This window comes from Osmerus mordax, chromosome 11 (genome assembly GCF_038355195.1).
Source record: "Osmerus mordax isolate fOsmMor3 chromosome 11, fOsmMor3.pri, whole genome shotgun sequence".
Classification (NCBI taxonomy): Eukaryota; Metazoa; Chordata; class Actinopteri; order Osmeriformes; family Osmeridae; genus Osmerus; species Osmerus mordax.
This window is the reverse complement of record NC_090060.1, coordinates 16,969,961-16,989,403: the sequence shown is the minus strand read 5'-3', so window position 1 is coordinate 16,989,403 and position 19,443 is coordinate 16,969,961. Positions and strand designations below refer to the sequence as shown.

At 49.7% G+C, this 19,443-nt stretch overlaps 1 protein-coding gene across 1 annotated transcript in view; it reads left to right on the top strand.

The window, feature by feature from the left end:
* egfem1 (EGF-like and EMI domain containing 1) overlaps positions 1-19,443 on the top strand; it is a 78,801-nt gene that overhangs the window by 132 nt on the left and 59,226 nt on the right. Inside the window, 17 exon segments of the mRNA XM_067245692.1 lie at positions 681-815; positions 1,078-1,187; positions 1,296-1,400; positions 9,827-9,949; positions 12,060-12,182; positions 12,862-12,987; positions 13,481-13,603; positions 14,025-14,162; positions 14,332-14,454; positions 14,546-14,728; positions 15,000-15,227; positions 15,322-15,453; positions 17,307-17,435; positions 17,525-17,653; positions 18,082-18,216; positions 18,371-18,505; positions 19,356-19,440. Coding sequence (XP_067101793.1) covers positions 681-815; positions 1,078-1,187; positions 1,296-1,400; positions 9,827-9,949; positions 12,060-12,182; positions 12,862-12,987; positions 13,481-13,603; positions 14,025-14,162; positions 14,332-14,454; positions 14,546-14,728; positions 15,000-15,227; positions 15,322-15,453; positions 17,307-17,435; positions 17,525-17,653; positions 18,082-18,216; positions 18,371-18,505; positions 19,356-19,440 — 2,262 coding nt within the window.

The window sequence follows — 19,443 nt, the reverse complement described above, 5'->3', positions numbered from 1 at the left end:
AAAAAAAATTACTTTAGTTTTAGTTTTTACTTTAGTACTTAGTACTTTACTTTTACAGGCTATTGTTATTGTTGGCATATTCTTAATATGGTATTGCAATTTCATCTTCTATACGGTTATTTTATGTATTTAATTAATATTTACACTTTCGAGAGGTCCTCCAGGCGTCACCCTTTCCTGACTCCATGCTTAAATTGAAATAAGCTGAGGCTTCTGTAAATTGATTTTTCATTTTTGCACTTGTGTACTTTGTGAAGTAAGAGGCGTTCAGAACATTAAGGCAGGAGCCCAATACTTGCTGTAAAAAATCCTAAAATTCAAGCCAGATGGTCTGGAGAGTATAAGCCTAACAGATGACTGATTGCTGTCCAGACAGCTTACCATAAACTGTACATATACAAGCACTGTAGAGTTCCTTATTTAGTTAATGTGGCATCTGCAATTTACATTTAGTCATTTAGCAGACGCTCTTATCCAGAGTGACTTACAGTAAGTACAGAGACATTCTCCCCGAGGCAAGTAGGGTGAAGTGCCTTGCCCAAGGACACAACGTCATATTGTACGGCCAGGAATCAAACCTGCAACCTTCTGATTAACAGCCCGATTTTCTAACCGCTCAGCCATCTGACCCCCTGCAATGCTATGTTCATCTGATAGCACTGATCCTTGTGCGTCTGCAGGCCTAATGTGTGCGCCGACCAGGAGATGTCCATGCTGAGCGCTCGCCAACCATGTGTCCAAGCCCTCACACGGATGGCGAAGGTTTGGAAGCAAGGATGCACGGGCCATCGCTGGTGCCTGGGCTACGAGAGGAGGTGAGACCCTTCAGCTCTTTGTCTGTCTGTCTGTCTGTCTGTCTGTCTGTCTGTCAGGCCATCGCTGGTGCCTGGGCTACGAGAGGAGGTGAGACCCTTCAGCTCTCTGTCTGTCTGTCTGTCTGTCTCTCTCTCTGTCAGGCCATCGCTGGTGCCTGGGCTACGAGAGGAGGTGACCTTTCAGTTCTGCCTGTTGTCCAGGTACTGCTGTTCTGTGTCTCTCCTGTCAGACATGGCCTCTAACTTGCATGGTACTCTTCAGGACCGGGTACTACACAGCCTACAGGCAGGTGTACAGCATGCAGCTTCACACCGTGTATCGATGCTGCCCCGGGTGGAGCCAGAGGGGAGAAGAGAGGGGCTGTCTGCACAGTGAGTCCACACAAACTTTTTCTTCCAGAATCCGACTACCAAGCTGTGTTTTGCCCATGTTCTTCTAGGTGCTGTTGAAGAAACATGTTTCTTTCCTGTGCTCTGCAGGGATGTGCAGTGCTGACACCTGCTTCAATGGGGGCAGGTGTGCTGAAAGCGGGGATCAGGTCTGCCTGTGCCCAGAAGGGTTCCAGGGAACAAGCTGCCAGTATGGTAAGAAAATAGACAAAACACAAGAAAACTTGTGACATGTTTTTGTTTGTTTGTCAACAAAAAAGACACAAAGGGAGAAGCAAAAAGGTGTCAAGAAAGACTGACAAGTCATAAGACGAATAGACAGAAACACAAGGTATTTAAGATGAGATCTGAACTAGCTCAACGATTCAATTGTTCACCCTGTTTCCAAGGGGCCCTAGTTTATGCCAGAGGTCTGTCCTAATCATTAAGTCCAGGCAGTGCTTTTAAAATGAGTATGGTTTGTAGTGGAGACCTTCTGCTTTCACTTTGAACCCGGTGAATGTGTCTCTCCTGAGCTGGGGCTGGTAGAAGCTGCTCTGTGGGAGGTGTTGGGTAATTAAAGGTGCTAGAACTGCACTCTTCGAGAAATTGGCCTCTGGGTCCTTTGAAGCCGAGTGCCAGGGGCGCTCTAGCCAACGTCCTGTGTAGACCTACGTTCTTAAATCCTAATGAGGACAGGGTACTGCTCACTGTTCTAACAACCAACCCAAACTCCTGGATGTGTAACTCCATTCATCACGTCATATTGTTAAGATGCAAGAGCATCCTCACGTGAGCTTACTGTCAAGCCAACTGATGTGCTTCCTGCTACCTGCTTCCTGCTTCCTGCTTCCTGCTTCCCCTCTGAGACCTTCTATGGGAGGAAGCAAGACGGAAGACAGTCCAGGGTTTGTGCTTTTTGTTGCTCTTTCTTTACAAGGTTCACATGAGGGTGTTAGTGCTTGTGTGGGTACGTTTGTGTGGGTGTGTTTGTGTGGGTATCTCTATCCCTTGTTTATTAAGACCAGAGCTAGTTGGCGTCACAATGTCTACACAATGTCACAGTGTGAGCACAGGGAAGGTACTGAGAGCTGACATTTTTCCTTACTCTTTCTCCCAGAGTATCATTTGTCCTCCACTCCCATAGCCAGAACCATGACACTGTAGCACAGTGGCTCATCTCTCTGTTTTTGGCCAGCTCCCTGTAATCTGTTAAACACGTGCGTTCGTTTTTAGGGGTTGCCAAGCACAATTCCTTTTTCAAAATATTTGCCTTCAATGTGTTTGAAAATACTCTTATTGGAAGCCGACTGTATGCACTTACATCCATTGTTATTGGATCCTGTCAAAAAGGCTGGCCTGCAGAACCACAAGAAAACAAGAAAAAAAAAATATTTTGGTGTCAATCGCATGCATGCGTGTTTGAACAGGACCACTATATGACAGAGAGGTCAGATAATGCCTTTATGCCTTTATACAGTATATGCAGAAGATCATTGAACAAAGGAATGAGGGATATAGCAAGGAAAAGAGGGAAGGGAGAGAGCTACCCAAAGTATAGATTTATGGGATCTCATGCATGCTCTTGATCCTGGAATGTACATAACATATGTCAGCATTTCATCCCCATGTCATGAACACGCAAGCATGTTTCTCTTTAACTGGAATCCTGAAGCCCCAGTGCAGGCAGAAACACCTGAGTACCACGGGCCTCACGTTGCAAATACATCTGCCTTAGTGGTCCCCAAGGACTGCTGGCCTCTGCCTGTCTGTCTTTCTGTGTGTTTCACTCTCTCTCTCTCTCTCTCTCTCTCTCTCTCTCTCTCTCTCTCTCTCTCTCTCTCTCTCTCTCTCTCTCTCTCTCTCTCTCTCTCTCTCTCTCTCTCTCTCTCACTCTCTCTCCATTGATGCTGGCAGCACCGTCACCCGGTAGGAATGAGTGGTTAGGGAATCGGGCTACAAATCTGAAGGTTGCCGGTTCGATTTCCAGCCGTGAAAAATGACGTTGTGTCCTTGGGCAAGGCTCTTCACCCTACTTGCCTTGGGGAGAATGTCCCTGTACTTACTGTAAGTCTCTCTGGATAAGAGCATCTGCTAAATGACTAAATGTATTGACACAATGCCGAAAGCAACATGTTGCCATATGTGGTCCTTGTTTCCCTCATCTTCTCAGCACTCTGGGCTTGAATGAAGACATATTTGGTGCTCTAGCTCTAGTTGTGGTGGTTCAAACAGTACTTTGCTGAGGCTGTGTGTTGTGGGCAGAGACTCCTGCTCTGTGTTACTTGGTAACACTGAGACACGGTTTTCCTTCTCACAGCATGATTTAGCATGCCTCTAAACAACTCTGACTCCGCTAGTTCAAACTGGGATTAGCTCTCTGTCTTGACTTGTTATGCCTGGGATCAGCGCTCTGTCTTAACTTGTTATGCATGGGGATTCGCTTGTCTGTGGTGAGACAACTTGTTGGTCTGGAGGAACAAAAAAGTATTAAAATGGTAATCTTAGGACCAGTCACATCTGGACTGAGCTAGGAAAGTCTGACTGGTCAGAGTGGTTTAGCATCAAGTCTATTGAAGTGTACACAGTACTGGGAAACTGTGTCCAAACCTTTGACTGGTACTGTACATTTAACACCAACCACAAGTTCTATGAATGAAAGATGTAATTAACTGATTCTAACATGGCAGGAAAAACTAGGCTATTCCTCTGAGGGGAACCCAGAATTGATCTTCCACTTATCAAAACATCTCTGTGGGAATATGATATTATGTCTTTACACTTCTATAATGGTTATTCCATGGCATGGCAGTGAAGCTTTTTAATTATGTTGCTTCTAGAAATGAAAGCTTATTTAACATTATTACAACTTGATACAGCATACAGACAATTTCCTGAAGTAATTTGCAGTACCTGTAGTCCAGTGTCTTGTATCTTACGCAGCGAACACTGAAAACGAAAGGCCAGACTTTTCAAGTACTGAACATCAGCAATGAAAGATGAATCCTCATAAGCATCATTCAATTACAACTGTAAAAACGTTTAGTGTTACAGTCGAATAACATTTTTCAGAAGTTGAGTCTGGTCTGTTTTCTTGACAGTGATGAATGTCTGCCTGTATAAAAAGGCCACCTTTGGTGTGAGCTCTGGGCTTTTGGGGGGAAAGATAGTGATCGGAGCCTTCTGTTAGAACTCAGAAAACAACAAAGTAACAGCTGGACACGCGGGGAGTTACAGATGCAGATGCCACTGTGTTTTACTGACCGACAGGATGTAGAAGGTGCAGACGCTGGAGCCAGGGAAGGTGATGACTCACACACAGCTGTCTGATCTCCTCCTCGGGACGGTGACCCGACGCTCCACAGGCGTAATCCAGCACCGAGCAGTGGACACACCGTCACGTTAACAACCTTGCTCTTCCCCCTAGCCATTCACCTCCACATTTCACAGTGTACCTGTGCTTCACATTTACATTTAGTCATTTAGCAGACGCTCTTATCCAGAGCGACTTACAGTAAGTACAGGGACATTCCCCTGAGGCAAGTAGGGTGAAGTGCCTTGCCCAAGGACACAACATCAGTTTGCATGACCGGGAATCGAACTGGCAACCTTCGGATTACTAGCCCGATTCCCTCACCGCTCAGCCACCTGACTCCCTTTATTACACAGACAGCATTACAAAGACAGCACTGCTCCATAGATCTCCAGCGCACGTGCTCAAAGACAGGGTCTTCGGAAAGATGCGGATATAGCTTGTTTGCTCTTACGATGTGTATCTATATGCCTCAGCAGAGAAAGGGGACAGTGAACAGTATGAGCATGACGGTGGGAATGTCATGCCATCATAGGAGAGGGGAATGTGTGTTACTGTGCTGACAGGAGACTGAAGGTGGACGGCCTTAGCTCTCAGAGTATTTAATTGGAGCATGCTGAAGACAGGAAGAGGCTTTACAGGAAGGTAATGACTGCCATGTGGTGAGGAACTTCCATCTGAAACACGTCCACAAATGTTTCCTCTTTTCTTTCTGTGCATTAACAAGTTTGCTGCTGTGGATTGTGGGTAATCATGACCTGTCAGGCAACAGACCCAGCAGCATCTGATGAGATGTTAGAGGAATGTTTGAGGAATTGCTTCGACCGAGGTGTCCTCCATTTTTATCTCTGAAAATGTTTCATTGCATTCTTTAAGGTTTTAGGGTTCATTACAGGTGCCTATATAGTTGCTGTCTTTCAAGCCCAGGGTAACATTACTAGTAAAAAGGACTGTACAAATAACTGATTTGAATCGAAACATAAATCTACCTTCAGAACTCTAAAGTTTCTGTCTGTCTATCTCATTATGCATCAGTCACTGAGCAACTTCTTGACTCGTGTGTCATCCGGAGAGCTTAGAACATGTACAGTACTGGAGTTCTGTGAATTGGCACACTGGACCTGAAATGGTCTTTCCTGGTGTTCTGGACTCGAGCCGTGGAACCGAGGCTCCTTGGGAGTCGGAGAGGATGGAGGAGCGTATCATCCCTGCTCCGAGCTAGACGGTCTGGAGGTCTGCTAGAGACACTGCACAGTGTAGAGCCAGGCTGTCCGACATACAGCCCTGAAACTGAACCTGGGTGGTTTCCATAGGAACAGGATCCCTCACTCTGAGCGACTCAAGACCATTGTGATTAGAAGCATTTACGATACAGGGAAAGTTAGTTAACCTCTGAAAAGTTTTTAGTTGTAAGTCTCAAATCTCAAATATTGGTAAGATTGATTTTTTACTGCAGTTAGCAGTACAGTCTTCTCTTAGGTTGAAGTTAAAATGTACAGAAACACCATGCAAGGTCTGGACATCATGTCTCTTAGGAGTTGTCTGGTATCAGCAACAGCACTGAGAAAGAGCCTGCAGTGGAGTTGAACAGCTGATTTATTTGGTGGTCATGCACTTCAAACCAGTCTTCTGGGGGGTGGGGGGGAGTTCATGTGGGGGGGGGGGTGCATGGGGGGGCTGAGGATCATTCCTGGGGTGGGGGAGTCAGCAGGCAAAGTCAATAACCCTTTAATGATGTTAGCAGGGATAATTTCTCTGAGGAACTGAGGACTGTGCAAGCGAGCGGACAGCAGAGTGCTCCACCAGCTGTGCTGTTCCCTCATGGTTTGATGGTAAGCCATAATCACCATTCTTCAGATTCTATCAGGGGAGAAACACTTTTCATTCATTATAGATTTATACATTGACTTTCCTGTGATGTGAAAACATGAATGACTGCATCTAAATTACATAATGGTGTCCCAGAGGTATAAATGGCCCCTTTACACATTATTAGAAAGTGATGGAATGTATGTATGTATGTGTGTATGTGTGTATGTGTGTATACGCATGTGTGTGTCCCATAAGATGGTCTCTTCACCTGATAATTTGTAGGGCATTACAGTGACATATCGAGTGATCATTTGTTTGATTAACATTAATCGTGTGATTAGAGTCAGTGGTAGAAATATTGTCTCTGTTGTAACACTACTCAGTATCAAGTTATAGATGAATGTCTAGATGTGGTCCACTTGGTGGTCTTGGACGAGAGTTCAGAATCATTCCACAGAGCAAATGGTTTCATATGACTGTTTAGACTGTATACTACGCACTGTTTAGACTGTATACTACGCACTGTTTAGACTGTATACTACGCACTGTTTAGACTGTATACTACGCACTGTTTAGACTGTAAACTACACACTGTTTAGACTGTATACTACGCACTGTTTAGAATGTATACTACGCACTGTTTAGACTGTATACTACGCACTGTTTTACAATTTACAATTCAAGAATTCTTAGTGTTTGACAGAAGAGATATTCTGAGCACAGATTTCCCCTGAGCATGTCCACTTGACTAGACTGACCACATTCTTGCAACTCATTAATGTTAGCCAGTTTTACACGCATGGGTTTAGTGAACAAAAGACTCCACATCCACTTACATCGACGACTGGAATTGTCACCATCATAGAATCTTTGTGAGCGTCAGGCAGAGGTTAAGAACTCTGCATTTCCTGGTTTGGACAAAGAATGACTTCCTGCCTCCAGACGGCCACAGCCATAGATATATATAAAGGGTAGATGTCTCGTCCGCGTTGCCGGACATCGGAGTCGAACGTCCGCACATGGCGGCCATCTTGCCACAGTCAACTCGCTCACCCATAACATTGTGTCGATGCTACATGTACTTTTTAAATGACCATAACTTGCTAAATTTTCAACCGATTTTTTAACGGTTTGGTTTGTTATCAACGTCAGAGATGTCGTTATGCCACTGCATACTTATGAATAATTATGTTATAAAAAAAATAGAATAGAAGTATGCAGTGGCATAACGACATCTCTGACGTTGATAACAAACCAAACCGTTTAAAAATCGGCTGAAAATTGAGCAAGTTATGGTCATTTAAAAAGTACATGTAGCATCGACACAATGTTATGGGTGAGCGAGTTGACTGTAGCAAGATGGCCGCCATGTGCGGACGTTCTAGACTTCGCCGTAAGACATCTAGTCTTTATATCTATGGCCACAGCTCTCGGGCCTCCTGTTGGTGCCTTGACCGACTGAATGAACCTGTCAGCTGTCAGACTGATTTTCCTTCTCCCGGCCTCTGAGGGGCTGATGATGGAGGGCTTGAGCTCCATACAGAGCTTTTTACAGAGTCCCGTCCCAACAGGATCAAAGTGGGCCTTCCCTGGAAAGAGGGGTCACGGGATCAGAGACCTGTATGACCTGCAAATGAGCTCATGGAGTGGTGCATGCATGCAGGATCAGTCCGAGGGCGGAAGAGTCACCCCCACTACCCCCAAATAAAGAGGAATGTGCTAAATGGCTGAGTGAAAGTGTCTGGAGGTTTTTGGCAGGTTGAAGAAGTCAAGTCACCCTCGGTTACCTTCTCCCGCACTGGATACTGTCTAGCCTCAGAAACCAAGCGTGGGTGTGGCCTGAGATGAAACCATGGCGACCCATCCTTGCTTTCTGAGGCTCTGCGGAAATGCGCCGTAAACTGTCGAAAGATTTGTTGTTACTACTTTGTGCTATTTAGCATTGTGTTACAGCAACCGTGACCTTTAAACACAGCTTGGTTATTTATTAATATGTGGCTACTTACATTTACATTTAGTCATTTAGCAGACGCTCTTATCCAGAGCGACTTACTGTAAGTACAGGGACATTCTCCCAGAGGCAAGTAGGGTGAAGTGCCTTGCCCAAGGACACAACGTCATTTGGCACGGCCGGGAATCGAACTGGCAACCTTCAGATTACTAGCCCGACACCCTCACCGCTCAGCCACCTGACTCTAGTTCTCCTGTGTGCCCTCCTCTGCATCGGTCCTGCTAACTCCATTAGTCCCAGTGACCACATCTCAGGGTGAAACTGTCTCTGGATGTGCTCTGCTGGTGGTGGTAATAATGAAGCTTAATGACCATTAGGGATGTGTGTTCTACCCACTGGCCTATCTGATATACCATAACTACACCTCCTAGGGGAATAAACCACACTGACACCGACAGACACAGTGTGCTTGTCTGTCTGTATGGTGAGTAGGAGTGTGTGTGTCGGTGGTTGGACTGATGGATTGAGTGTGTGTGTCTGTGTGTTTGGAGTGATGGATTGAGTGTGTGTGTCGGTGGTTGGACTGATGGATTGAGTGTGTGTGTCTGTGTGTTTGGAGTGATGGATTGAGTGTGTGTGTCTGTGTGTTTGGAGTGATGGATTGAGTGTGTGTGTCTGTGTGTTTGGAGTGATGGATTGAGTGTGTGTGTCTGTGTGTTTGGAGTGATGGATTGAGTGTGTGTGTCTGTGTGTTTGGCGGATGTGCAGCAAGTGAGACATTGACTTTTCTGGGGGGCACATACAGTATTTTTAATGTCACATGTAGACATACACAGTTTATTCTTCAGTATGACCTGCATCACCCGATGGAGGAATGTACCATAGAATAATGTAAGGAGGATATTTGGCCAGCTGTGAGATGGGGGTGGTGTTTGGGGAGAGGGGCCGTGTGTGAAGCTGAATTAGATTGCTTTGACAGCCATTAGAGACTTCTCACACCCAAGGTCTGTTCTGACACTAGTTAACATATTGTGACTACCTTGTGGCATGTTGTCCCAGTTTGGGTTGAAAGAATGGCAAAATGCTTACAGTTTCTGGGTTTGCAACAAGTTCTGTGGAAAACTGATCGAATGGCATTGCTTGTTTGGCAGGATTTAGGATTAATCACGTAGCCTTAGCAACCAAAAGAGAACATGGAGGAGGAAGAAGGAGCGTTGCAGACACCGAGAGTATAAACACACTCAAAAATTTTTTTTTTCCTTTTTTTGAAAGGTTTTGAAAAAAAGTTTTTGAAAGTTTTTATTGAAAAAAGGTTTTTGAAAAACAAGCGTTTAAAAAAAAGTTTGGAGCTGCTACTTTGTTAGGGCAAGGGAGACATCTAAAAAGCCATGGAAGAAAGTGTCCAGCTGTCAGATCTCAGAGACTGCCCATATGCTTGAGATACAAGGATCTTCCTACATCAAGGTTTACTGGAACAGAGGCTGTAAACTTCTCTCTCTCTCGCAAAAGATCCATGTTTTTTTCTGACCGTTCAGGATTGAAAGTCTGACTTAACTTTTTCTGCAGATGTCAACGAGTGTTCAACTGAAAACGGAGGCTGTGAAGGATCATGCTGCAACATCATTGGCAGCTTCTACTGCAAGTGTCCAGAGGGCAGTCGACTGGGGCCAGACAACAGGGCCTGCCAGGGTATGGGGGCAAACCATCTGGGGTGTGTGTGTGTGTGGTTGGGGGGAGAGGGGGTAAGGTGAAGGTAAAAGCAGAGCAGGCCACCACATTACATTACATTTAGTCATTTAGCAGACGCTCTTATCCAGAGCGACTTACACTAAACTAAGTACAGGGACATTCCCCAGAGGCAAGTAGGGTGAAGTGCCTTGCCCAAGGACACAACGTTATTTTGCACGGCCGGGAATCGAACTGGCAACCTTCAGATTACTAGCCCGATTCCATAACCGCTAAGCCACCTGACTCCACCACACAAACAGACAGGCCTGGATGGGGTAGCTGACCCAGTCTGGGGCCCGGGCGCTACCCTGTCCCAGTCTGGGGCCCGGGGGCTACCCTGTCCCAGTCTGGGGCCCGGGGGCTACCCTGTCCCAGTCTGGGGCCCGGGGGCTACCCTGACCCAGTCTGGGGCCCGGGGGCTACCCTGACCCAGTCTGGGGCCCGGGGGCTACCCTGTCCCAGTCTGGGGCCCGGGGGCTACCCTGACCCAGTCTGGGGCCCGGGGGCTACCCTGACCCAGTCTGGGGCCCGGGGGCTACCCTGACCCAGTCTGGGGCCCGGGCGCTACCCTGTCCCAGTCTGGGGCCCGGGGGCTACCCTGACCCAGTCTGGGGCCCGGGGGCTACCCTGTCCCAGTCTGGGGCCCGGGGGCTACCCTGACCCAGTCTGGGGCCCGGGGGCTACCCTGACCCAGTCTGGGGCCCGGGCGCTACCCTGTCCCAGTCTGGGGCCCGGGCGCTACCCTGACCCAGTCTGGGGCCCGGGGGCTACCCTGTCCCAGTCTGGGGCCCGGGCGCTACCCTGACCCAGTCTGGGGCCCGGGCGCTACCCTGACCCAGTCTGGGGCCCGGGGGCTACCCTGACCCAGTCTGGGGCCCGGGGGCTACCCTGTCCCAGTCTGGGGCCCGGGGGCTACCCTGACCCAGTCTGGGGCCCGGGGGCTACCCTGACCCAGTCTGGGGCCCGGGCGCTACCCTGTCCCAGTCTGTCCACCTGAACACATTCACTGTTCACACATTGAACACACATTGACCCCCTCTCATCCTTAACTCTTATTTTAGCTAGTTTGTTAAACCAGAATTTGGGTCTCTGTAGAGTGGGACATTGCCACAAGTCCCAAGTAAAGAAGTTACCCCACCCCCACCCCTACCTCTACCCCCACCCCCACTAACACCATTTGGAGCAGAGCGAGGGACATGCAGAAGGTAGAACATGTTAAATGTGTTGTCCAGATGTGCAGTAAAAGCAGACGTCCTTGGAGGGGCTCTCAGGTACTTCATCTCATCTGTCTCTCCTCTCCTGAGCACATGCTGCTGTCTGCCTCCTCTCCTGCCTCCTGTCCTGCCTCCTCTCCTGCCTCCTCTCCTGCCTCCTCTCCTGCCTCCTCTCCTGCCTCCTGTCCTGCCTCCTGTCCTGCCTCCTCTCCTGCCTCCTGTCCTGCCTCCTCTCCTGCCTCCTCTCCTGCCTCCTGTCCTGCCTCCTCTCCTGCCTCCTGTCCTGCCTCCTCTCCTGCCTCCTCTCCTGCCTCCTGTCCTGCCTCCTGTCCTGCCTCCTCTCCTGCCTCCTGTCCTGCCTCCTCTCCTGCCTCCTCTCCTGCCTCCTCTCCTGCCTCCTGTCCTGCCTCCTCTCCTGCCTCCTGTCCTGCCTCCTCTCCTGCCTCCTGTCCTGCCTCCTCTCCTGCCTCCTCTCCTGCAGTTGCCACGCACACATGACACACACAGGAAAATAACTCACCTGCACTTCGCTCATGAAGACAGTGTAGGTGTCAGTTACCTGCTGCAGGTGAGCGTGAGTAGGAGAGTGAGAGAGGGAGAGTTAAGGTTGCCGTGCTGCATCTAGCTATTTTGTGGACCTCAGTATGTATACAGACATGTATTTATTTACAAAATTACAGACCGAAAAAATGACTTCCTTGATATCTGGAAATAAAATGTAAAAAATTTAACAAAAAATAATAATCATCTAAGACAAGGGTGAGAATGATCTTCGGATTGAGAAGCAACAAGAAAATCTAACATTTTGTTGCTAAGAGGGCTTGGTTAACATGAACCAACGTTCATGTTTTGTACAGACCTGAATGAGTGCGAGGAGATGAATGGTGGTTGCCAGCAGACTTGCGTTAACACCCCTGGTTCATACCACTGTGAGTGCAGCCAGGGCTTCCGCTTGCACTCTGACGGCAGAACCTGTCTGGGTGAGTAAACTACATTAAATTACATTTTGCTGAATGATTGAAGGGCTAAATAGCTGTCTGTAGAAGTCATCAGTGTTGTGTCAGTTTTAGCGTCTCTGTATCCTCATATCTGTGTTTGGGGCGTCCTGGCAGCACAGCGGTGACATCATCATTCAGCACAGGAGTAAATCATTGAGATTAACCAGGATGGAGAGACCATTAGACCAGCTGTACGCACTTGGAAAGCTCAAACATGGACATATTTACCATTTTTTTCTTTTCCATAATCCCAGGGTAACTTTAGAGTTCATGAGGTGTGAAAACAGTTTTTACACTTCTTGTAGTTCTTCAATATTATATCCATCTTGGTCACACAGACACAATGGTCAACTGGCAAAATGCAGTTGTCACATGACCAAAGCCACTGGCCAAATGGGAAGAGTTTTTCCTGGTGACTTACCCAGAAGTCAAGGATCATGTCATTCTTCATTACAGTGATCCCTCACAGGGAATTAAGTGACCATTAATCCAACAATTCACCCAATGGATACTAAAAGGAAACTGTGAGTTTGTGACAGTGTGTGTGTGGGTATGTGACAGTTTGTGTGGGTATGTGACAGTGTGTGTGTGTGTGTGGGTGGGTATGTGACAGTGTGGCCTCGTCACTATGTCTGACGTTATTGTTTACTTGTTGGTAAAGCTGTGACGTCCTGCTCTGTTGGGAACGGTGACTGTGAGCACAGGTGTGTAGACCTGGGAAGCGAGCGCTTCAGGTGCGAGTGCAGAGACAGCTTCCTGCTGCAGCAGGATGGGAAACACTGCCAGGGTGAGTGAGCACGCACCAGACACATTACATTTACATTTAGTCATTTAGCAGACGCTCTTATCCAGAGCGACTTACAGTAAGTACAGGGACATTCCCCCCGAGGCAAGTAGGGTGAAATGCCTTGCCCAAGGACACAACGTCATTTTTCATGGCCGGTAATCGAACCGGCAACCTTCTGATTAATAGCCTGATTCCCTAACCGCTCAGCCATCTGACCTCGAGGCCTGGAGGCCTTGAAGCCTGCTGGTCAAGAGTGTGTCTAACCTGCTAAGTGCATGTGTGTATAAATGTGTGTGTGTTTGTATAAATGTGTGTGTTGTGGTATGCTGGGTCCCTAAATACTCCAGACCACCAACCACTTGTGTATCTGCAGAGAGACAGGAGGTGACCAGATGACATACTTGTTGGAGAAAAACACATATTTGGAGTGTCTACGGTAGTTGTGTATTTGCCACTGTGTGAGCTGTTGACCTGTTTGCTGTTCCCGTTGCAGATGTAGATGAGTGTGCCTCTGGCCACGCCCACTGTGCCCATCGCTGTGTCAACACCCTGGGCTCCTTCCTCTGCGTGTGTGAGCCTGGCTTTGACCTGGGGGCTGACGGGAGGCAGTGCTACCGTGAGTAAAGCTAATCACACGCTCTCTCGCACGTTCCTTGGTGAGGTGGTAACTGAAGGTAGCCCTACAAGCACACGCAGGGGCGACGCTAGGGTTTCTGGGCCCCCTGGCTGATGTGTACTCCGGGCCCAAAAAATCGAAGTCATGCAGGAAAGTCTGGGGTTCTGCTGGGGCCCTTGTGTGACCAGGGCCCTTAGAATAATCCTGATCTTCCCCCCCTGTTACAGCGCCCCTGTGTGTGTGTGTGGTGTCCCTCCTGTTACAGCGCCCCTGTGTGTGTGTGTGGTGTCCCTCCTGTTACAGCGCCCCTGTGTGTGTGTGTGTGTGGTGTCCCCCCTGTTACAGCGCCCCTGTGTGTGTGTGTGGTGTCCCTCCTGTTACAGCGCCCCTGTGTGTGTGTTTGTACGTGGTGTCGCTCCAGGTATTGAGATGGAAATAGTAAACAGCTGTGAGAAACAAAATGGCGGCTGCTCCCACCACTGTGAACACACCACCAACGGACCTCTCTGCTCGTGTAACCAGGGTTACCACCTGACAGAGGACAGGAAGACATGCATAGGTAGGTCTCTTTCTCTCTCTCTCTCTCTCTCTCTCTCTCTCTCTCTCTCTCTCTCTCTCTCTCTCTCTCTCTCTCTCTCTCTCTCTCTCTCTCTCTCTCTCTCTCTCTCTCTCTCCCCCTCTCCCTCCTTGTACAGTGCAGACTAACCGACTCTCTGTTGTGCTCCTAGACAGTGATGAGTGTGAACACGGGGAGGCGTGCTGTGCTCAGGTTTGCAAGAACTCCCCCGGAGGCTACGAGTGTAACTGCAGGGCCGGCTTCAGACTCAACACAGACGGCTGTGGCTGCGCTGGTACGCCACACGCCCACAAGTATAAACCTCCTGTGTTTGTTGGGGTTAGGAAGCTGTTAAACCATGTTGTGTGTGTGTGTGTGTGTGTCAGACATTGATGAGTGCCTGTCGGAGAAGACTGCTTGTGAACATCACTGTGTGAACACGCTGGGGTCCTACGAGTGCTTCTGCCGGCTGGGCTTCAGTCTGGACCAGGACCAGAGGGCCTGCCTTCGTGAGTACAGGCTGGGTTTTCATGGGCTGAGTCCCTACAGTGCCCTCTACAGCAGGGGAGGTCAGCCCTGGTCCTCAGGGTCCACACTGTCCTGTGTGTCTGATTCAAAGGAATGGTCGTTACCAGGCCTCCACAGAGATTGATAACCCATTCATTAGAATCAGGTGTGCTGGATGAAAAGCAATGTTATTAGTCTCTCTATATATACTCGAACACAGTAGTGGCAGCGCGGGCAGAAATGGTTTTTCAGGATTTTCCCAGTGAGGGTTTTACATCATACTGGTTTCATTTGTGGATTCAACTGTGTGACATGTTTCTTTGTTTTTTAAAGCTCTGTATGATAGTGACCTAGATGGGGATGATGATGAAGAGGAGGAGGAGGAAGAGGATCTGGAGGTGCACAGGTTGCCAGATCTGCTGTTTCGACACCCCCCTCAGCTGCTGCAGTACACAGCTGCCCTGCTCACTCCCTATGAGCTGGGCCATGAGGGGGTACAGGAAAAGTTTCAAGAGCTTCAGAGAGACTCTACAGGAGAGCAGAAACTGCTCAGCCATACAGGTACAGTATAGAGTTTAGAAGCCCTATAGGGCAGCATACTGTATTGTGTTTCTGTGTGGATTCACAGTAGTGTGTGTGTGTTTGTGTGTGTCAGTGTGTCTAGAAGGCTCCTTTGGTGATGACTGCAGTGTGGGCTGTGAGGACTGTGAAAATGGGGCGGTGTGCAGCCAAGACAGGGAGGGCTGTGACTGCACACCTGGCTGGACTGGGACCACCTGTAACCAGAGTGAGTAAGACCTGACACACCTGTAACCAGAGTGACTAAGACCTGACACTCCTGTAACCAGAGTGAGTAAGACCTGACACACCTGTAACCAGAGTGAGTAAGACCTGACACTCCTGTAACCAGAGTGAGTAAGACCTGACACACCTGTAACCAGAGTGAGTAAGACCTGACACTCCTGTAACCAGAGTGAGTAAGACCTGACACACCTGTAACCAGAGTGAGTAAGACCTGACATACCTGTAACCTGAGTGAGTAAGACCTGACATACCTGTAACCAGAGTGAGTAAGACCTGACACACCTGTAACCAGAGTGAGTAAGACCTGACACACCTGTAACCAGAGTGAGTAAGACCTGACATACCTGTAACCAGAGTGAGTAAGACCTGACACTCCTGTAACCAGAGAGAGTAAGACCTGACCCACCCAGAGAACCATCTAACACCTGTCACTCCCCATGACCTACAGACAGTCAGACATCACCGTCCACTCACTGATCAGAAGGTCCTGGTCTGGTTCAGGGAGGAGGTGGTCTGGGACAGGGAGGAGGGCTCCAGCCCTGACACAGGGCAGGAGTCTGGGCTGACACAGGGCAGGAGTCTGGGCTGACACAGGGCAGGAGTCTGGGCTGACACAGCACAGGAGTCTGGGCTGACACAGGGCAGGAGTCTGGGCTGACACAGGGCAGGAGTCTGGGCTGACACAGGGAGGAGTCTGGGCTGACACAGGGCAGGAGTCTGGGCTGACACAGGGCAGGAGTCTGGGCTGACACAGGGCAGGAGTCTGGGCTGACAAAGGGCAGGAGTCTGGGCTGACACAGGGCAGGAGTCTGGGCTGACACAGCACAAGAGTCTGGGCTGACACAGGGCAGGAGTCTGGGCTGACACAGGGCAGGAGTCTGGGCTGACACAGGGCAGGAGTCTGGGCTGACACAGGGCCATCAGGGAAATCCATCAGTGTTCTCCTGGAGGAGATCCAAGGCCCACAGCCTTGAGCCAAGGATGTCCAGTGCTGGGAGTCAGGTGGCTGAGCGGTGAGGGAGTCGGACTAGTAATCCGAAGGTTGCCAGTTCGATTCCCGGTCATGCCAACTGACGTTGTGTCCTTGGGCAAGGCACTTCACCCTACTTGCCTCGGGGGAATGTCCCTGTACTTACTGTAAGTCGCTCTGGATAAGAGCGTCTGCTAAATGACTAAATGTAAATGTAATGCTTGGTTGGGAAGCCGGCAGCCGTTGTTCTCCAGGCAGCATGATTAATGAGTGTGTTTGGCCTGGACCCACGACTAGGAGTGCTGCCACGGGAGGAGAGAGCCATTAGAGGTGATCAGTCATCAGAAACATGCTCCCGAGGCCTCACATTCGCACGCCTTGGAGGTGCAAGTCTGTTTCACCTGAAAACAGAATGGACATTCTTCTCCTACTACTACATCCTTTAGTGTGTTGTATTCTGCACTGATAGCTTAGAATCAAACAGAAAAATCCAACACAAAATGTAATCACACCTTTTGCCCATATCCACAGGACAGCCCAATTTTACTATGTCGACACGGACACTCCCAAAACAGTCGACACTACACAGGTTGTAGCACTTCAGGTCCAGACGGGCTGGACTAACAAGGCCAGAAAGCGATGAAATGCAAAGAAACAAACACTCTCACAACTCTACTTATCTCTCCCTCCCCTCCTCTCCCCCCCCCTCTCTCTCTGTCTCTCTCTCCCTCTCTCCATCTCTCCCCCTCTCCCCCCCTCTCTCTCTCCCCCTCTCTCCCCTCCTCTCTCCCCCCCCTCTCTCTCTGTCTCTCTCTCCATCTCTCCCCCTCTCTCCCCTCCTCTCTCCCCCCCCTCTCCCTCCCCAGCATGTCCAGTGGGGACCTATGGCCTGGCGTGTAACAGCCTGTGCCGTTGCCAGAACGGAGGTTCCTGTGAGCCTGTGTCTGGGAGGTGTGTTTGCCCCCCCGGTGTGTTCGGCCTGTTCTGCCAGGACGGTAGGTACTGCCCCCCACCCACCCACACACACCTCCTTTTCTCTCTTCCTGTTGTTGCTGATTGGTCCGGTCCGTTGCCACGGGGACAGGTTGCCCACAAGGATACTTTGGGCAGCACTGCCAGAGGAAGTGTAACTGCCCCAACAACGGCCGATGCCACCACCTGTACGGAGCCTGTCTCTGTGCCCCGGGGCTGTACGGGCGCTTCTGCCACCTGCGTGAGTACCCACCTGCCTGGCACCCTTACCAGCACCATGATCGTGTAGCTAAAGAATACAGGCTCTCCTGTGAGAACTGCTCAGAGGTTAGGTTGTCCTTTACATCTGTGTATGATTGTGGAGAGAGACGTCTCCCGTGTCTGACTCTGGAGAGAGACGACTCCCGTGTCTGACTCTGGAGAGAGACGACTCCCGTGTCTGACTCTGGAGAGAGACGTCTCCCGTGTCTGACTCTGGAGAGAGACGTCTCCCGTGTCTGACTCTGGAGAGAGACGTCTCCCGTGTCTGACTCTGGAGAGAGACGTCTCCCGTGTCTGACTCTGGAGAGAGACGTCTCCCGTGTCTGACTCTGGAGAGAGACGACTCCCGTGTCTGACTCTGGAGAGAGACGTCTCCTGTGTCTGACCGCTGTCTGCTGTCCGCTGCAGCTTGCCCCAGGTGGAGCCACGGTGCCGGCTGCTCCAGGGAGTGTGACTGCGTTCTAGAACATTCCTCAGGCTGCAACCCCCGCGACGGAACCTGCCTGTGTAAGCCTGGTCACCATGGTCCCCAGTGTGAGGAAGGTGAGCGGGTGTACCTGACACAGTGTACCTGACACAGTGTACCTGGCACAGCATGCTGGGGAACGGGTTCAAAGACATTCACATACACCCACAGAACTGCCCCTCAACCAACCTGAACCAGCGCCCTGGGCCTCTGTCTGATGTGTGCGTCTAGAGTGTGTGTCAGGGTTTTTTGGTGACAGCTGTCTGCAGCGCTGCGACTGCCCAGCTGAGGGGTCATGTGACCCCCGGAGTGGAGCCTGTATTCAGAAGTGTCCAGCAGGACTGCATGGAAACGGGTGCCAGCTAGGTGAGATTACCTGACAGCCCCTCACCCTACGTGACTGAGCAGCAGCCAGCACACTCTTGACCAGCAGGAGAGATACAGTACAGAGGGGTTGACCAGCAGGAGAGATACAGTACAGAGGGGTTGACCAGCAGGAGAGATACAGTACAGAGGGGTTGACCAGCAGGAGAGATACAGTACAGAGGGGTTGACCAGCAGGAGAGATACAGTACAGAGGGGTTGACCAGCAGGAGAGATACAGTACAGAGGGGTTGACCAGCAGGAGAGATACAGTACAGAGGGGTTGGCTGCAGCAATAGAATCTAAACCGTCATTTCTCTACAAAACGACGGCCAGTTATGTTTTCAACCAAAACATGTTTGAGTACTACAAAGACGTTTATCCGATTGTCCCAAGGACACAACGTCATTTGACACGGCCAGGAACACGGCCAGGAATCGAACCAGCGACAGTTTTGCACATGGTTCTGGTTCTTTTCCAAGCGACCCCTTTAACTATGAGGTTCGATCCCCGGCTCTGCCAATGACGTTGTGTCCTTGGGCAAGGCACTTCACTCTACTTGCCTCGGGGGAATGTCCCTGTACTTACTGTAAGTCGCTCTGGATAAGAGCGTCTGCTAAATGACTAAATGTAAATGTATGTGTGCGTGTGCATGCATGTGTGTGTGTGCTGTGTGTGTGCATGTGTGTGTGTGCTGTGTGTGTGCATGTGTGTGTGTGCTGTGTGTGTGCATGTGTGTGTGCTGTGTGTGTGCATGTGTGTGTATGGGTGCTGTGTGTGTGCATGTGTGTGTGCTGTGTGTGTGCATGTGTGTGTATGGGTGCTGTGTGTGTGCATGTGTGTGTGTGTCCAGTGTGTGAGGCTGGGTTCTGGGGTGAGAGCTGTTCCAGCAGGTGTCAGTGTGGGAACAGTTCTCTGAGCTGCGAGCCTTTGACTGGCGT